The sequence below is a fragment of the Nannobrachium achirus genome, assembly GCF_963921795.1.
Source record: "Nannobrachium achirus genome assembly, chromosome: 1".
Taxonomy (NCBI): Eukaryota; Metazoa; Chordata; class Actinopteri; order Myctophiformes; family Myctophidae; genus Nannobrachium; species Nannobrachium achirus.
This window is the reverse complement of record NC_137810.1, coordinates 10,087,281-10,103,596: the sequence shown is the minus strand read 5'-3', so window position 1 is coordinate 10,103,596 and position 16,316 is coordinate 10,087,281. Positions and strand designations below refer to the sequence as shown.

At 45.2% G+C, this 16,316-nt stretch overlaps 1 protein-coding gene across 1 annotated transcript in view; it reads right to left on the bottom strand.

The window, feature by feature from the left end:
- Positions 1–552: 552 nt before the first annotated feature.
- LOC308297782 (cadherin-2-like) overlaps positions 553–16,316 on the bottom strand; it is a gene marked incomplete at both ends in the record, with an annotated part of 63,243 nt that continues 47,479 nt past the window's right edge. The window contains 3 exon segments of the mRNA XM_080741349.1: positions 553–759; positions 5,723–5,884; positions 13,438–13,577. Of these exon segments, the coding sequence (XP_080597475.1) occupies positions 553–759; positions 5,723–5,884; positions 13,438–13,577 (509 nt within the window).

Sequence of the window (16,316 nt, the reverse complement as noted above, 5' to 3'; positions counted from 1 at the left end):
AAAGAACTTTAAACCACAATTTAAACGAATGTACAAAAAGGCACATTTGACCCCGGTGCTTCTGTACTGTGAGATTCAAGTGTAAATGTTAAGTGTCCGTTATCGGCCCCCGCCGCTGTAACCCAATCAGCTGCTCGCTCGCAGCCTCGAAAAAAACAAAAACAACGCAGGCTTTTCTTTCCCGCGTGCAAGTGTGTGCTAGCCGGGGGGGTTGGCTAGCTAGCTAGCTATAGCTAGCGCTAACAACAGCACCCCACTGTGGTCCCCTTTGTCGTTACAGTTCCTCAGACGCGGGATTTCCCGCGATAACAGTTCCTTAGACGCAGTCTTTTTTCCGCGATAACTTCATTTTCAGAGCCTTTTCCCCACGAGAATTTTTGTATTTTATTTTTAAAAAGTGCCACTTCTTCACATTCCTTTCCCCCCGAACCGAAAAACTTCCCCTCTTCTCCCTCCAGATTCCCCTCCCTCCCACCCCCCCACAACAGCGAGGTGGGGGGGAGGGGAGCAAGGGGGGAGGTGTCGAAAAAAACAAAAACGAACGAAGGCTAATTAATCGTCCCCTCCGCCGTACAGGTCGGCTAGCTTGCGGAAGCGCGGTCCCCATTCGCCCAGGTAGTCGTAGTCCTGGTCGCCGCCACTGGAGGCAGAGTGGAGGGAGCTGAGGGAGCCGGCGGCCGAGCCGCTGCCCTCGTAGTCGAACACCAGCAGGCTGTCATAAGGGGGCGCTGTCGGGTCGTTGTCGGCTGCCTTCAGGCCCTGGAACAGAAGAGGAGGAGGAGAGGAGATTAAAAGATCGGTCGGTCCAAGAGCACTCGCTGATTTTGGTGTCTTTGTTTTAATTGATTGATTTAATTTTTATAAAAGCGAAATGTTTTGCTTCACAAATATAATTGATTTCCAATGAAAAGTCTTGTTAAAAATACTATAATGCATTCAAAAACATACTTAGGCTAAGTGAATTGAGTGAAAGTTACTACCCCTTGCTGTTGGTAAGACAAAACTAGTAGACACCATGAGAAATGAGGATGAGGATCCAATGCTTGTAGTGTGAGGCAGCTTGATGTACAATTAAACGTCCTGGATATGGCTCTAGTACAGTATGCCTCAGGGACTTACAACGCAACCCAACCCTTGATGCTGAGTGCCAAGCAGGGAGGCACCGGGTCCCATTTTTTTATGGGGCGGCTGTAGCTCAGGAGGTAGAGTGGGTTGGCCAATGATCCATGGGTCGGTGGTTCAAATCCCAGCTTCTCCTGTCTACATGTCGAAGTGTCCTTGGGCAAGACACTGAACCCCAAGTTGCTCCCGGTGAGCTGGTTGGTGCCTTGCATGGTTTCCACCGCCACCGGTGTATGAATGTGTGTGTGAATGGGTGAATGTAATGCACATTGTAAAGCGCTTAGGATAAAAGCGCTATATAAATGCACCATTTACCATTTATAGTCTTTGGTTGGGAATTGAACCCCGACCTTCCAGTCTCAGGGCGGACACTCTAACAACAAGGCCACTGAGCTGAAAATCTGTTAGCTGCTCTGTAAAGTGTCTATAACTCTGAGAGTTGGAACCAAACAGACCCTTTTACGGACCCCTACGGTTCCATGTGTCCGCCCTTAGAGTCAGATTAAACCTGAGGATTGCAGAGTGTGGATGGATAGCTAGCAGGGGTGTAAGCGGGAAGCGCAGGGTGACACAGAGAAGAAGGGATTATAGTGGAAGAGAGAGGATTAGGGTCAACCAGGACAGATGTACGCTCCATCTCTTGAGATACAGCAGATTACAACCACAAGAGCCCACACACATGCACGGGCACGCACACACACACATGCACACACTGGGATTTCTATACTTGTGATGGCAGAGGATTGACACCCCTACTCCACTACGAGTGGAAGTTGCACGGCTGACTGCTCTAGACCAGTGGTTCTCAACCTGTGGGTCGGGACACCCAGGGGGGTCCCCCAGATGATTACCCTAACGTGCAACATTGTTTTCTCTCTCGACAGTAAACAAACCAACATAAAGTTTAAGTGTGTATAGAGCAGAGGTTCTCAACCTGTGGGTCGGGACCCCCAGGGGGGTCCCCAAATTATTTTTGGGGGTCCCCAGATGATTAACTTAATGTGTAACATTGTTTTCTTCACTCAACAGTAAACAAACCAACATAAAGTTTAAGTGTATAGAGGGTATCTGCACATTTCTAAAGTGACAATTTAAGGACTTTTTAATACTTCTAAAATGACAAATTAAACATGGGACAATTTGTCAAATATTAGAGGCAGAAATTGAGAAAATAGCCGATCTACATGCTCACAACGCCTCGCAGCGCGAGGCGTTGTGAGCATGTAGATCTGCTATTTTTAATAGAACCATGTTATGCCAAATTAATTCCTCAACTCTTAGCGCTTTCAACTAACATTACAAACAATAACAATAATCCTATAGTCCATATGACGTCCTGGTAATGACGTCAAGATCATCCCCATATGGGCTGTGATCTGGCCTAGTTCTGAAGGTCACCGAGTCACCGGAGGACGCTATCTTAACGTCATCATGACGTCATTTGGCAACAGGAACGTTTTGCGTCAAAGTTAACATCCTGTTACAGGCTTGTAAACAAACTCTGCAGTGTTATCGCCTGTCATCTGCAACAGGTAAGCGGGGTGCTATTTTATCGCCTGTCATCTGCGACAGGTAAGTGGGGTGTTATTTTATTAGCCGTCATCTGCACTCAACGACATTCAAATTAACACAGACAATCTGATAGGCCTGTGGGAGTGGGGAAGGTAGGAGGGAAGGGGGTGTATTTTGATCTATTTTCCGCGGGGCGGCCCGACTCTGTCATCTGAAGACTCTGGCTGTCATTTCTCCACAAACCCTCGCACTGAGAGCATCGGGAATTAGGCTGAGAATGGAGTGCCGGGGGTGGGGGGGATATGTGCATGTGCGTGCGCCGTGCGTGCGTGCGTGTGGAGTGGGGGTATAAAGAGCCATGGGCTTGTCATGTCTGTAGGATTAAGCTGTCTGCTAGATCGACTAGCGCGTCGCTGACGACTCCCTCCTCATTATTCACGGCCCCCGCCCGGCAGATGTCTTAATGCGGGGTGCTGTCACACACGCGCACGCACATGCACACGCAAGCGCGCGCGCGCGCACACACACACACACACACACACACACACACACACACACACACACACACACACACACACACACACACACACACACACACACACACACACACACACACACACAGCAGGGTAAACATGACGACATTGATTTGCTCTCGTCGATGACAGCACCTCGCTGCCAAGAAGGAGGGCCGCTGAGTTCCTAGAACCACACTGTAGACGCCGACAATGACTTTGATCTGGTTGTTGAGAGGTCCTGGCTACTGCGCTCTGTCTATGACACACTCACTCCCTCGCTTCCGCAGTGGTCTGAAGACTCACTTCTTCAGACTCCACCTTAGCCCATAGGACTTACCGTAGCACCCGCCTACCCTCAATGACCATACGTGTAAGACGCTCTACAGACGGGCAGCGGTTGCCGTAGGGGCTCCGGCTTGGATCTGCGGGGACCGCGCCGCGGTGATACACAAACACACTCGCTCAACGAGTAAACGCTGCAGGTTATTTCACAAAGATGAACACAATCCATCTCTCGCCGCCCGCGTGCGCATGCACAAACGAGCAAGCTCGCGGGGGATTTTCATGGGACTGCGCCCGCTCGCCTCGCCACCTCTAAACTTCACTGCACGGCCGAAATAGCCGCCCGCCTCTCATTGAAAATAAATTACTAGGAGGCGGTGACCGCGTATCGTCTGGAAACCACTTACAGTAATTTAGATAGCATTTTTATACGTTTTTAGGTGCTTGGTCTACCTATGTTTTTTTTCTTAGATTACTATTTCTATGCATTTGATGTATTGATGTTGATGTATTGAGGTATTACCTTGTATTGATGTTGATATTCATGTATTACCTTACTCATTGTAAATCGCTCTGGATTAAGAGTGTCTGTTAAATGCATAAATTGTAAATTCTATGACAGTTACTCAGCTCTGTGAATGACAGTAACGTATGGGGTTCTGCGCTCTGTCTATGACAGTTGCTCTAACATACTGGCTACTGTGCTCTGTGTATGACATTGTTATTATCATCAAGCAGTAACAGTAGTTTGGAGACATTTCAAAGTCTGAGCAGTTAAACAAGATTACACCAGACCAGGTCCAGGTTTCAGTTGTTCACGGTTGTTGTGAAAGTGCTAATAATACATTTTAGCACTTCAATCCAACATAGTTAATTAAATAAATACATTTCTGGTGCCTGTATCGTTTTGGCACGAGTGTTGGTGTCAGACACTGTTGTTTAGACCAGTTGTCAAAAAACACATTTATGCGGAATTTACTGTGAATACAGGGAAAGAACAATTTTTAAACAACGTTTATTTGGTTATTAGGCTGTTTTGTGTTTGGTTAAGATATCTCAACAACCAGTCTTGCACCGCACGTCATCTTTAGTGCAAGCGTATCTCACGACACCAGAAGAATGATGAAACGGTTGAACTGTGCCTTTAGCCGTGTGTAGGATTAGCTGAACTCCAACGGATTTACCTCCAATTAGACTGTCAGTCTAATCCGGACTATTAGCAAACCTAATGAATGATTACACATGCTTTCATGTGTGTGTGTGTGTGTGTGTGTGTGTGTGTGTGTGTGTGTGTGTGTGTGTGTGTGTGTGTGTGTGTGTGTGTGTGTGTGTTTGTGTGTGTCTCTCTCTCTCTCTCTCTCTCTCTCTCTCTCTCTCTCTGAGGGCTCATTCATGTGACATTGAACTCCAGTGTTGCACCACAAAAAGGACATAATGTTCAACTGAAAATAAAATTGCTTTTGAAAAACTCCCTGTCTGTCTGTCTGTCGATCTGTCTCTCTTTATGTCTCTCTCTCTTTTGCTTTCCGTCTCTCCTTCTCTAAACCTCTGTTTCTCTCGCTTAAGTCTTTCGCTTGAGTCACTCTCTGTCTGATCGTAGGGGGGGGGGGGGGGGGGGCGCACGCACGCACGCACGCACGCACGCGCGCACGCACGCACGCACGCACGCACGCACGCACGCAGCTTAGTGTAGTGTACCTCATGGATGAAGTCTCCTATGTCCCCAGGTGAAGTGAGTACATAGGTACGTACACTATGTCCCCAGGTGAGTACATAATGTACTGTACCTCATGGATGAAGTCTCCTTTATCCCCATGTGAGTACATAGTGTACTTTACCTCATGGATGAAGTCTCCTTTGTCCCCAGGTGAGTACATAGTGTACGTACCTCATGGATGAAGTCTCCTTTGTCCCCATGTGAGTACATAGTGTACTTTACCTCATGGATGAAGTCTCCTTTGTCCCCAGGTGAGTACATAGTGTACGTACCTCATGGATGAAGTCTCCTTTGTCCCCATGTGAGTACATAGTGTACGTACCTCATGGATGAAGTCTCCTATGTCCCCATGTGAGTACATAGTGTACGTACCTCGTGGATGAAGTCTCCTTTGTCCCCAGGTGAGTACATAGTGTACTGTACCTCATGGATGAAGTCTCCTTTATCCCCATGTGAGTACATAGTGTACTTTACCTCATGGATGAAGTCTCCTATGTCCCCAGGTGAGTACATAGTGTACGTACCTCATGGATGAAGTCTCCTATGTCCCCACGTGAGTACATAGTGTACGTACCTCATGGATGAAGTCTCCTATGTCCCCGGGCTGCGGAGCGGCAGAACGCAGCGGGTACTGGTGGTCGTGGTGCAGGGGTCTCTCGTCCAGGCGTCGGATCCCAACCTTCACACACTCTGGCTCCAGGGCATCTGGCTGCTGCAGCTGGCTCAGGTCATAGTCCTGGAACAAAACACACACACCAAGGCTGGTCAGGTGTTGCATATTTTCATTCGTTTTTTTAACACAATGTCTGCCACCTTTCTCTTAAGACGTCTGGAGATGTCTTACCTGGTTACCAGGTAAACAGGTGCAAACAGGTGCTGTTTCTGCATTAACACTACATAATTATCCCGGATCAGATGGCCCTGTGACGCAAGGTTAATGTCTAACCACATGTACTGAACCTGCTGGTGTATGCTGTGTATTAGGGCATTCATGAATAGTGATTTTTAGTATTCAAAATTATTCTACCTCAAATTATTCGAATAGTCGAATATTCGACAGGAAATGTATATACTGTATATCTTTTCATCCAATAAAAACGAGCAATTCTCGTCTAGTAGTGACAGTTGCATTAGCTGGCTCTTCCTCCATCATGACATTGAGTTTGCCGGCTGCCTGCTCTTTTTCCCACTGGTAATTCGTTCCGGGAGACGAAACGTGACGCATGACATCAGTATAGAGCATTAACAAATTCATCCACCATTGGCATTGACAACTCATTCTTATGACTTCCTATCTAGCCAAGCTGTATAAACCATGAAGAATATTTAAAAATATATATATATTCAAATATTCTGTTAATGCCCTACTGCGTATATATATGTATGTAGATTCTGTATATTAGATTTTTTTCACCTCTCCTTTCCCTGCCCCTTGTCTTGTCGTTGATTCTGATCCACCCTACACTGTAGTCAGACTGACCTTTAGTGTCTTCCTCACTCCATCACTCTGCTTACCCTGTTGAAGGTTCCTCAATGTTCCACTACATTTACCTGAGCACTGATCCATGTCTGCTGAAGGATGTCTCTGTCTCTCTCTCTCTCTGAATCAGCGCTACGATGAGAAACGATGCTTGGCGCATACAGAGCGCCATCGGAACAACGCTGTTTACCAACCTCCACGCCAGAGAGAGATTCTTTCTAAATAATTATTGATCTTTCTTTCTTATTTGCCGCGAACAGAAAGCCGTAACATTTTGAGGCCTGGTTGTTTCAATGCTTTCCAGCCCGACAACGGCTTAACGACACAAACCCAATAAACGTTGCTATTCTGGACCAACTTTCAGCTAGACCAGTGGTTATCAACCTTTTCAGGCCGCGACCCCCAAAAATAATCATATTTTAACTGGGGACCCCCACCCTGATGAGCACTAAGAGTTGAGGCATTACATTTTGTATAACACGGTTTTATTGTGAAAATACCTGATCTACATGCTCACAACGCCTCGCAACATCTAAATCGGCTATTTTCACAATTGTTGCCTCTTATATTTGACAATTTGGCCACTGTTTAATTTTTAATTTTTAGAGGTATTAGAAAGCCCTTAACTCATTTCTAGCCGATCCCAAGTATACTCGTGAAAAATACTCAAGTATTTAGAGTGCCGTTCCCAAGTATACTCGCGAAAAATACTGTATATAGAGTAACGCTGGCGTTCTTACCCTAGGATCCGTTGGAAACGATTGGCACGATTGGACTCGCCGATTCATCATCATCACGGATGCACGTGCACAAAATAGTAATCCCTTAACATGGAGGCCGACGGCCGATCTCATCTTTAATGTCCATTATTTCCAAAAAACACTTTAGAAGCCAAGGGTGGCATTAGATTCTCGCTAAAAAAACACATGTTGAAAGGCAACGGTCGGCCATTACACAACCGCATGTGGATGACGATCGCTTCCTGTGAATGATGTCAAACCGGAAGTGTTTACGCAATGGCCTTCTGGCCTTCAAAATAAGAGAACGGTCGCGGATGAAGCCAGCGAGAGGCACGCTGGACATTTTAACCCGTTAATTTCTGGAGCACTAAATGGGTTTTAAATTGTCACTTCAGAAATGTGCAGATACCCTCTATACACTTAAACTTTATGTTGGTTTGTTTACTGTTGAGTGAGAAAACAATGTTGCACATTGAGTTAATCATCTGGAGATCCCCGCAGGTTGAGAACCACTGAGCTACATTATATTTGTCAATGCTTTGTGAGCTCTCAGGTCGGCTATTTTCGGCAGAGAGATTTGGTGTCGAGGAGGGAAAAAGGACACTAGCTATTCATGTCTGGAACGGTGTACATTTGACTTATGTTACTTACTGAAGAGTGACGGCTCTTCACAACACACCACTGAGGCAAACCTAAAATAGCCAGAGATCTACAGCTTGTAGATCTATTTTTGGTGTGTTGACACAAGCACACAAGTAAGCATAAATCCAGGTTTGAGTCGCTGTCACATTCTGAAACTTCCACAAGTGAGAGTTTGTTTGCTAAACAAACAAACAAACAAACAAACGGGGCAGAGCACAAACAGAAGACTGATTCTGACTGAGTACAACCGTGGCCGAACAATCCAAGTCAGTGGGCGGGGCCTGTTTCAATTGAAATGAATGGAACAACATAGCTAGGGCATAGGGGTGTAACGATACATTTAATAGCGATACGATACGCATCAGGATACATGGTTGACGATACGATACATGGACGATATTGGTTCATTCATGATACGATAACGTAATACGGCACAATACTTATACAATCGATTATTTGCATTGCAAAACGATTCGATACCGATTATCTGCATTGTAAAATGATATGATACAAAACGGTACCCCTAGGGGGTCCTCAGAGTTACTACAGGGGGTCTTCCAAATCTTTGTGTGATAGAAACCTTGTGTTATAGAAACCTTTTTTTAGACAAAAATAGCCGATCTACAAGCTGGCGATACAATACGATACGCGCTGCGAGGCGTTGTGAGCTTGTAGATCGGCTATTTTTGGCAAAGAGCTTTGGAGGGGGAAAAGAGCAGACTAAGTACAGTGAAAAGTCAAGTTTATTAAGTATTGACATTAACATGAATCCAAAATATACTGATGATCATGCTGTCAAACGATGTAACTATATGGAATCTATGAAAAGGTTGTGGGGGTCCCTGCTTCATCTCTCTCTCAACTAAGGGGTCCTTGGCTGAAAACGTTGAAGACCCCTGTAGTAGATCACTGCAAATTAAAATCGATGTTTCAATTCAGTTACTATGTCGTTACACCCCTACTAGGGCAGCCATTGGCCACCATCGTAAGCTAGAATCAGCTACAGTAGATGCTCTTTTCCTTTCCTTATATTTTCCCCAGACAATGACTTAAGGTACTATGATGGCGGCATTCTCTCACTTCATCTCATGCAACTGTCCCTGTGGGTTTTACTCTGTTTCTGCCTCTGCCTGTGTCTCTCTTGCATTCATACACGCTCACACACACACACATGGTGTAACCTTGCATCAGCTGATGCCCTCGGTAACAATGTATGCTAATGTATGCTAGGGTTTTACATTCTTTCCCCGTGGTGCTGGGGGGACCCAGCCAGATGTAAGGTGTCTCGGGGGGGAGGTAGCCTACGTGACAAGCTTGGGAGCCACAGCTATGAAACAACACAAGTTCGTGTCGGGGTTATTGTAAAAACAGGAACTGAAAGTTTGAAAAGTTTACAGTATGAATTCCTTCTCCTCTCCTCTGACATGGCAGTTCGATTTTCAGAATCCTTCTCCCAGTGTACAGTACGCTATTATTCCAAACGTAGGAGACGGTGTTTGAAGGAGCGCTCGTTTTATGGTTAGATGTCACAGTTATTGTCCACGACATTGCAAGCGGCGCGAAGGCCAGCGGACCTTGGTCCTGCTCTTCGCGCCCGCGAAGAGCGGGCCAGGGCCGGCCGCGCGAGTTACGAAGCCGTGGTGAATGCAATCGTTATATTTATGCCCAGGCCGTAAGGCCTGGGCAAGCCCACGATAAACGCCCGTGCAGTCCAAGTGACCAAAGCCGAGCGCTCCAGACCTCCGCTCCAGCCAATCACAAGCCGCGCCTTCTAATTTATGCAACCCCGTCTCCTACGGTAGGAATACTCGCGTACAGTACACCCCAATGTAACACTAAAAAGAATGTCTGACCTCAAAATGCAAGTGAATTAGTTCAACTCGTTGAACACCATGGCAGTAGCATCCTCTGTATTGCATCATGTTTTACTGATCGCTGAATTGAGTACAATGGACCACAATGGAATCGTAGCCTTATCAATTCTGCCACCTCCAGCTCCACCTCCTGTCTTTAGGTGTGTGCCAGCATTTCCAGGCCAGTGGGTCACGACCAATTTGTGGGTCACGGACCACTTTTAATGGGTCACACGACTCAAGTAAAAATAAAAATGTCTTTGCCTACAAAATATAAAAATAATAAGAAAAAAGTAATTTTCAAACAAAGAAACACATTGAAGAAATGTCCAAAAGGAAACATAATAATAATTAAGAAGTAGTGAAAATAGACAATCTACATGCAGTCTACTTGCAGATCTGCTGTTTTCACTAGTTTGGGTGAATGTGTCATTTCTCTTTTGGGTCAGGGGCTAAAAGGTTTGGGGAACGACTGCCATACAGTATGGAACTACTGTCTTTATACACAGACATCCCAACTTGGAGATCAGCATTTCCGGGAGGTCCCATGTGCACGCGCGCGTATCGTTTTTTCTCAGATTTTACTCATTTTTCTAGGGTAAAAATGGTTAAAAACGGTTCTGCACGGCGGCCGAACCATTTAAGGCTTAATATAATCGTGTTAACTTATAGCATGATGTTTTTCTTACCTATTTGAGAGAAAGTTCTGTCACTCTCTAGTGAGAGGGTGAGACACACGGCAGGCTGCCGTGCGTCGCATATATGTCCAGTTGTAATATGTCCAGCGAAAAAGAACCGACAGTTGTTAAGTACTGTTATTTTATTCATATTAAGCAAGTTTTGTTAAGAAAACCTGTCTGTTTACTGCTACGAGCTGCAGCGCGCTTGAGAACCCTCTGCATCTGAGACCAGTGGTTGGTCACTTTTAGACGCCCACAGCGAATGATAGTCATTTCTTTGCCAGATTGACAGTTTGACGACGAATGAGAACGCATCGCGTGTTTGCAGATCCGGTGTCTAGACCGGATCCAGCCGGATATGGCAGGCATTTTCGGGAGCAGACGGGATTTCAGGGAGGTTCAGTGCCACTCGCGGGTGTGTGGGAGGAGACGCTGATTTACGGGAGACTCCCGCAACATCCGGGAGACTTGGGATGTCTGTATACAATCATCTTCCCTCTCCCTCTTGCTGGTTCCCTTCTGTCACAGATCAACTCCGGACCACTTTCCTCCATCGGTTCCACCCTGCCTGCACCCTCCTCTTCATCTCTCTCCTATACACTCCCCATTACTTATAGGGTAGTTGAACCCATGTATTTCAACTCCTTCACCTTCTCCATCTCTACTCCTTGCATCCTCACTGACTGTTCCACTGTCCTCTCTCTCTCATTCAGACACACATTTTCTGTCCTGCTCCTGCTTACTTTCATTCCTCTTCTCTCCAGTGCATGATGCCTCCACCTTTCCAGGCAACTCTTCAACCTGTTCCCTCGTCTCGCTACTCATCACAACGTCCCCCGAAAACATCATAGGCCTCCTGCCTGACTTTATCTGTCAACCTGTCCATAACCGATGCAAACCATAAAGGATTTGCAGGTTCACCCCCACTTTGAACCCGTGCTGTGGATCATTCCTACCGCGCTCCTCGCCACTGTCCTGCTGTCTTCATATCATGCATTTTTCCTTCTCAAACTTCCAACGTTTGATCTTTTTCTCTGTCTTCCTCTGCTTGCACACTATAGGTCATCCTACAGAACACCAATCCACCTACACTTCAACCTGCCATCACCTTGCAGTCTCTGTTCTCTGTCAGGCTACAGCCTCCTACCGTTTTTATGACCTTAGAAGACTTAGAAGTTTACATCTACCTATGAAGGTGGAATTTGCTTTTCAATGGGAATGGAGTGGTTTCTTTCTGTTTGCGTGTTTCTGCAAAAACACGCTCCATTCTCTATACAAATTAGAACGGCAAAACAGGGAAAGAAACCTTGCATTTGTAGAAAACCTTCAGGAAAAGAGAAGTGAAGCCTGAAAACTTGTCCAGCTATATAGGTATGTATATAGGTATGTTCCCATACCTATATACTGTAGGCTATCCCTGCGCGCCTCCATCTTCTCTTGAAATAGCTGTTCCACACAGTTTACGCAGTGTATGCCTTTAGTAAAACCGTTTTCATACCGCATGCGTGCAGTCAAAACGATGTTGAGAACGAAGGCTGTGTCGCTACGTGACATCATTCAACCCCACCGCGAAGCAGACGGGGACATTTAGAACGTGACAAAAAGGTGCCTTTTAGCAAGGCACTTATCTCCACCGTCCAAACGCTTCCAGTGGTCAACAAACAATGTCCTTCATTTCCGCTGTTGTTTTTTTTTTCTCCAAAAAAGTATTCTTTGTCCTGTACTTAGCAAAAAGGCCTGGATTTATTTTAGCTTACAGAAGCACAGCTTATGTTCTTAAGAGGCCACAGCGTGGTACATGTGAAGGGCTGCGAAGAACTGTTCTCAAAGAGAAAGCAATTAATCCCGTTTCGGAGCTTCTCTTTTGTTGTGGACTTAATCTCAGCCTGCGGGGCCGACTGTGAATGTGCTCGTCCACGCAGTCCGTTTTTAACCTCTTCACAGTTAAATGAACCTTCGCACATGTTTCACCGTGTGTTACTTGAACGTGTGCATGTGTTGGCAGCAACCGTATTAGTATAAGCGTTTTGCCACAAAAGCAAAGTGAAAAATGGAAGTGTTTTTGCATGAATGCAAAGTAAAATATGTAAGTGTTTTGAAAAGGAAGTCAAGGTTTTCTGGTCTTTTGCATGAAAGCATAGGGTGAAGAATTCAAGTGTTTTGCACGAAAGAAAAACTGTCAAAATATTGTATAAGCCATCAACAGCTATATCGTTGTTGTGGCCTTGTGCATTTTTTTTTCTCATTTTATTTGCGGGGCTGTCGAAATGTATGTTTGTTACGTTTTTTCAGAAAGGCCTGGAGAGAACGTCTCCACGCATAAATATCTATACTGTACATGAACTCAAGGATGAACTGATTGGAATCCGGTGGGAAAAGATGAGGTTCAGTGTGGCCTCACAAATCACTTATGCTTTACCCCTAAATACAGTTTAACAACGTCCTATATACCATATGTACTATATTAGTCCTCACCATCATACTTCATAATGTTGCCTCTGTGTCTGAATATATTGAAAGAATCGCCTCTTGAGATGCAGCATCTCATTTTAGAGGGGGCATTATGCACATCATGTTGTGAGCTTGGAGGTCGGCTATTTTCGGTGCTCGATACCACACTGAACTAAACATAATCAAGTCATTACTGGAGATGAGGCAAAACTGCATGGATTTCTACACAGAGAGGGCATTTCTTTCACCATAGTGAAAACTGCATGCATGGTCTGGAGAGAAGGCACAGTTTACAGACGGATAAAAGGGCAAGGGCTCAAGCCCCCTTTTTATGTCTATGTCTATGTGTGTGTGTGTGTGTGTGTGTGTGTGTGTGTGTGTGTGTGTGTGTGTGTGTGTGTGTGTGTGTGTGTGTGTGTGTGTGTGTGTGTGTGTCTCTCTACCTGATCCTCCTCTCCTCCGCCCTCTTCGTCGTACTTCAGGATGTTGTCTCTGACGTCGTCCTCAGGGTCGATGAGGAGCTGCTTGGCCTGGCGCTCCTTGTCCCTCCTCTTCATCCACATGACGAAGAGCAGCACCAGAACTATAGACACACACACACACACACACACACACACACACACACACACACACACACACACACACACACACACACACACACACACACACATTGTTTTTGGAACACAGTTCTTGCACTGCATGACGTGATATTGAAATGGTAAATGGTGCGTTTATAGCGCCTTTATCCAAGGTGCTTTACATAGATTGTGCATTACATTGTGCACACATTCATACACAGATGTCAGATGAAACCATGCAAGGCACCAACCTGCTCACTGGGAGCAACTAGGGGTTCAGAGTCTTGCTCAAGGACTCTTCCACACTAACTCTGAGGGAGCCTGGGATCGAACTGGGAACCCTTCGGGAACCCTCTGTGTTCTAATGACGGTTTCTCTACCCCTGAGCCACTGCCGCCCCATTTAAGATGCAAGTATTGCTATTCCTACCGGATCTGAGGAGAGGAGGGGGAGGAGCTGGTGCAAGGACGCGCTGTGATTGGCCAGTAGCCAAACGCTCTCGCCAAAACATTATTTAATATTCTGTCCCTATCAGGACGCAACTCGAACGGCGCTGAGTCGGCTCTAACGACCTTCACAACGTTCGGCGCGGCAACCCGCTCGCCTTAGCTCGCTCGGTGGTGCCTCTCGTGGATCAAGGTCACTTATATTATTATTAAGGCTGGGACTTTAACTGATTAATTGCGATTAATTAATTACAGAAAATTAACGCGATTAAAAGAATTAACACACTTTAATCACACTTAGTTTTTGCACCACAGAACATTCAGTTTGGGGCATACCGATCATAGCGATGCACCAACCAAGAAGAGACAACAAACGCAAAGGGAGAAGTAGCCAATCAGAGCGCTTTGCTTGGCCCAGTGGATGCGAAATTTAGATTTAAAAAACTCACTCGTTGATTCACTCGTACAACAAAATGTGTTTTACTTGAAAAAAAATGCTTCTCAGGTCAAATATCGATGTGCGATTAAAATGCGATTAATTGCGATTAATTAATCACATAGCCTGTAATTAATTAGATTAAAATTTGTAATCGCATCCCAGCCCTAATTATTATTTTATTAACAGGACTTCATATGGGAATTCCCATATATGGAGGCCACATCGGCCACATACCACACTAACAGAATCCATATATGGCCAAGACAGATGACCAAGACAGCCCATATCTGTATGGCTGGTTCTACAGACAGGGATCTCCATGTATGGGCATAAAAGGGAATGTATGGGCATAAAAAGGTCCTATGATGTCATATGACATCATGTAGTTATGATTTAGTCACATGAAGTTTCTTGTTAATACTTTTCATTTGTTCAATATTTATAAAAGCCAAAACACACTTAACCACTTTAAAAAATGATAACAAAAATGGATGTGTTGTGAGCTTGTAGATCTGCTCTGACACCGTTGATGCCATATAGAGTATATCGTCACTGTCGGGCAGAAACCTTTTATCTCCAAGTTTCAAACTCGTACGTTTTTTCGTAAAGCAAAGCCCCATGCTCAATCATACAAGACTGTTGCACAAAACTAGTGAAAATAGCAGATTGTGTGCTTGTAGATCGGCTATTTTCACTGTTTTAAATGATTTTCAAAATAACAAAAACGGAAGGTTTTGGACATTGTCATTCCATTCCCTCCTAGTGTGTTGACTTAACCCTGGTTTTTGACATTATCAAAACGAAGCGGATAAAAGCGTCAAACTTTTAGGACCTAACGATGGATTTTAGCCTTGGGTACCAAACTTTATTTTGAAAATTACCCATAGAATTATTCATATCAAGTTGGGTTCCCATCGACTTTCTATAAAGGAGGAAAATACCCAGAAAAAAATCTGCTTTAAAGTTATACCATGTAACTTTTTTTATAAAACAAATCTTAAAATTGTCCTGACTGTTAAATCGCTAAAGTTTTAGAACCCCCACTCCGTTAATTTCAGCTTCTAAAGCCTTCTCTTTATATGTTTTCTATGAGCCGTGAGGGGGGGAGAATTTCGCGGCAAAATGACGTAATCTGCATCATCTGTATACGTTGTGTATACGTTGGTCAATCATATCGCAGATCATAAACACATGGTACACTACCGGCCAATCACAGGCGCATCTTGCTGACTTCTCAGGAAGTAGCTTGCCTCAACATAACAACAACATACTCGGGTGAATGAGTCTGTTTCTCCGGAATGCCTGAACATACAGGAATCAGGGACCCCTCTAAAGACAGATCTCAGCGAGGTGGAGGCAGACGCGGGGGTGAGAGGCCCGGTCCGCGGCGAAAAATGGCCGAAAGACGCGGACGCGACCGCGGTTTGCTATACAGCTCTGACCACTAGTTGAGCAACTTACACAGTATAGCTTTAAGTAGGATGTGAGGGGTCGAACTAGGGGTTTGTCATGATTCTGAATACATTGCAAGCATTTGTTTTGCACAAAAAACTTTCCTTGGGCTAGAAATGGCCCCCAAAAACAACAAACTGTGAAAAGTGACGACTCATCACTAAACCATCGTCTTGTGGGGCCTCAAAAAAAGTTTGGCGCTTTTATCCACTTCGTTTTGATAATTTTGTTAACCCACTATCCCTTGTGGTTTTACAGAAACACACGATGCCACAGTTCTCTGTGGCGAGGAGAGGCTGATATCACTGATCTCTGGTGTGCGCTAGAGGGAAAGGTCAAGGGGTCACCAACATCAGTAGGGTACATCCTCCGGGGAGCATGCAGCTTTCAGAGCAAATCCCATGGAA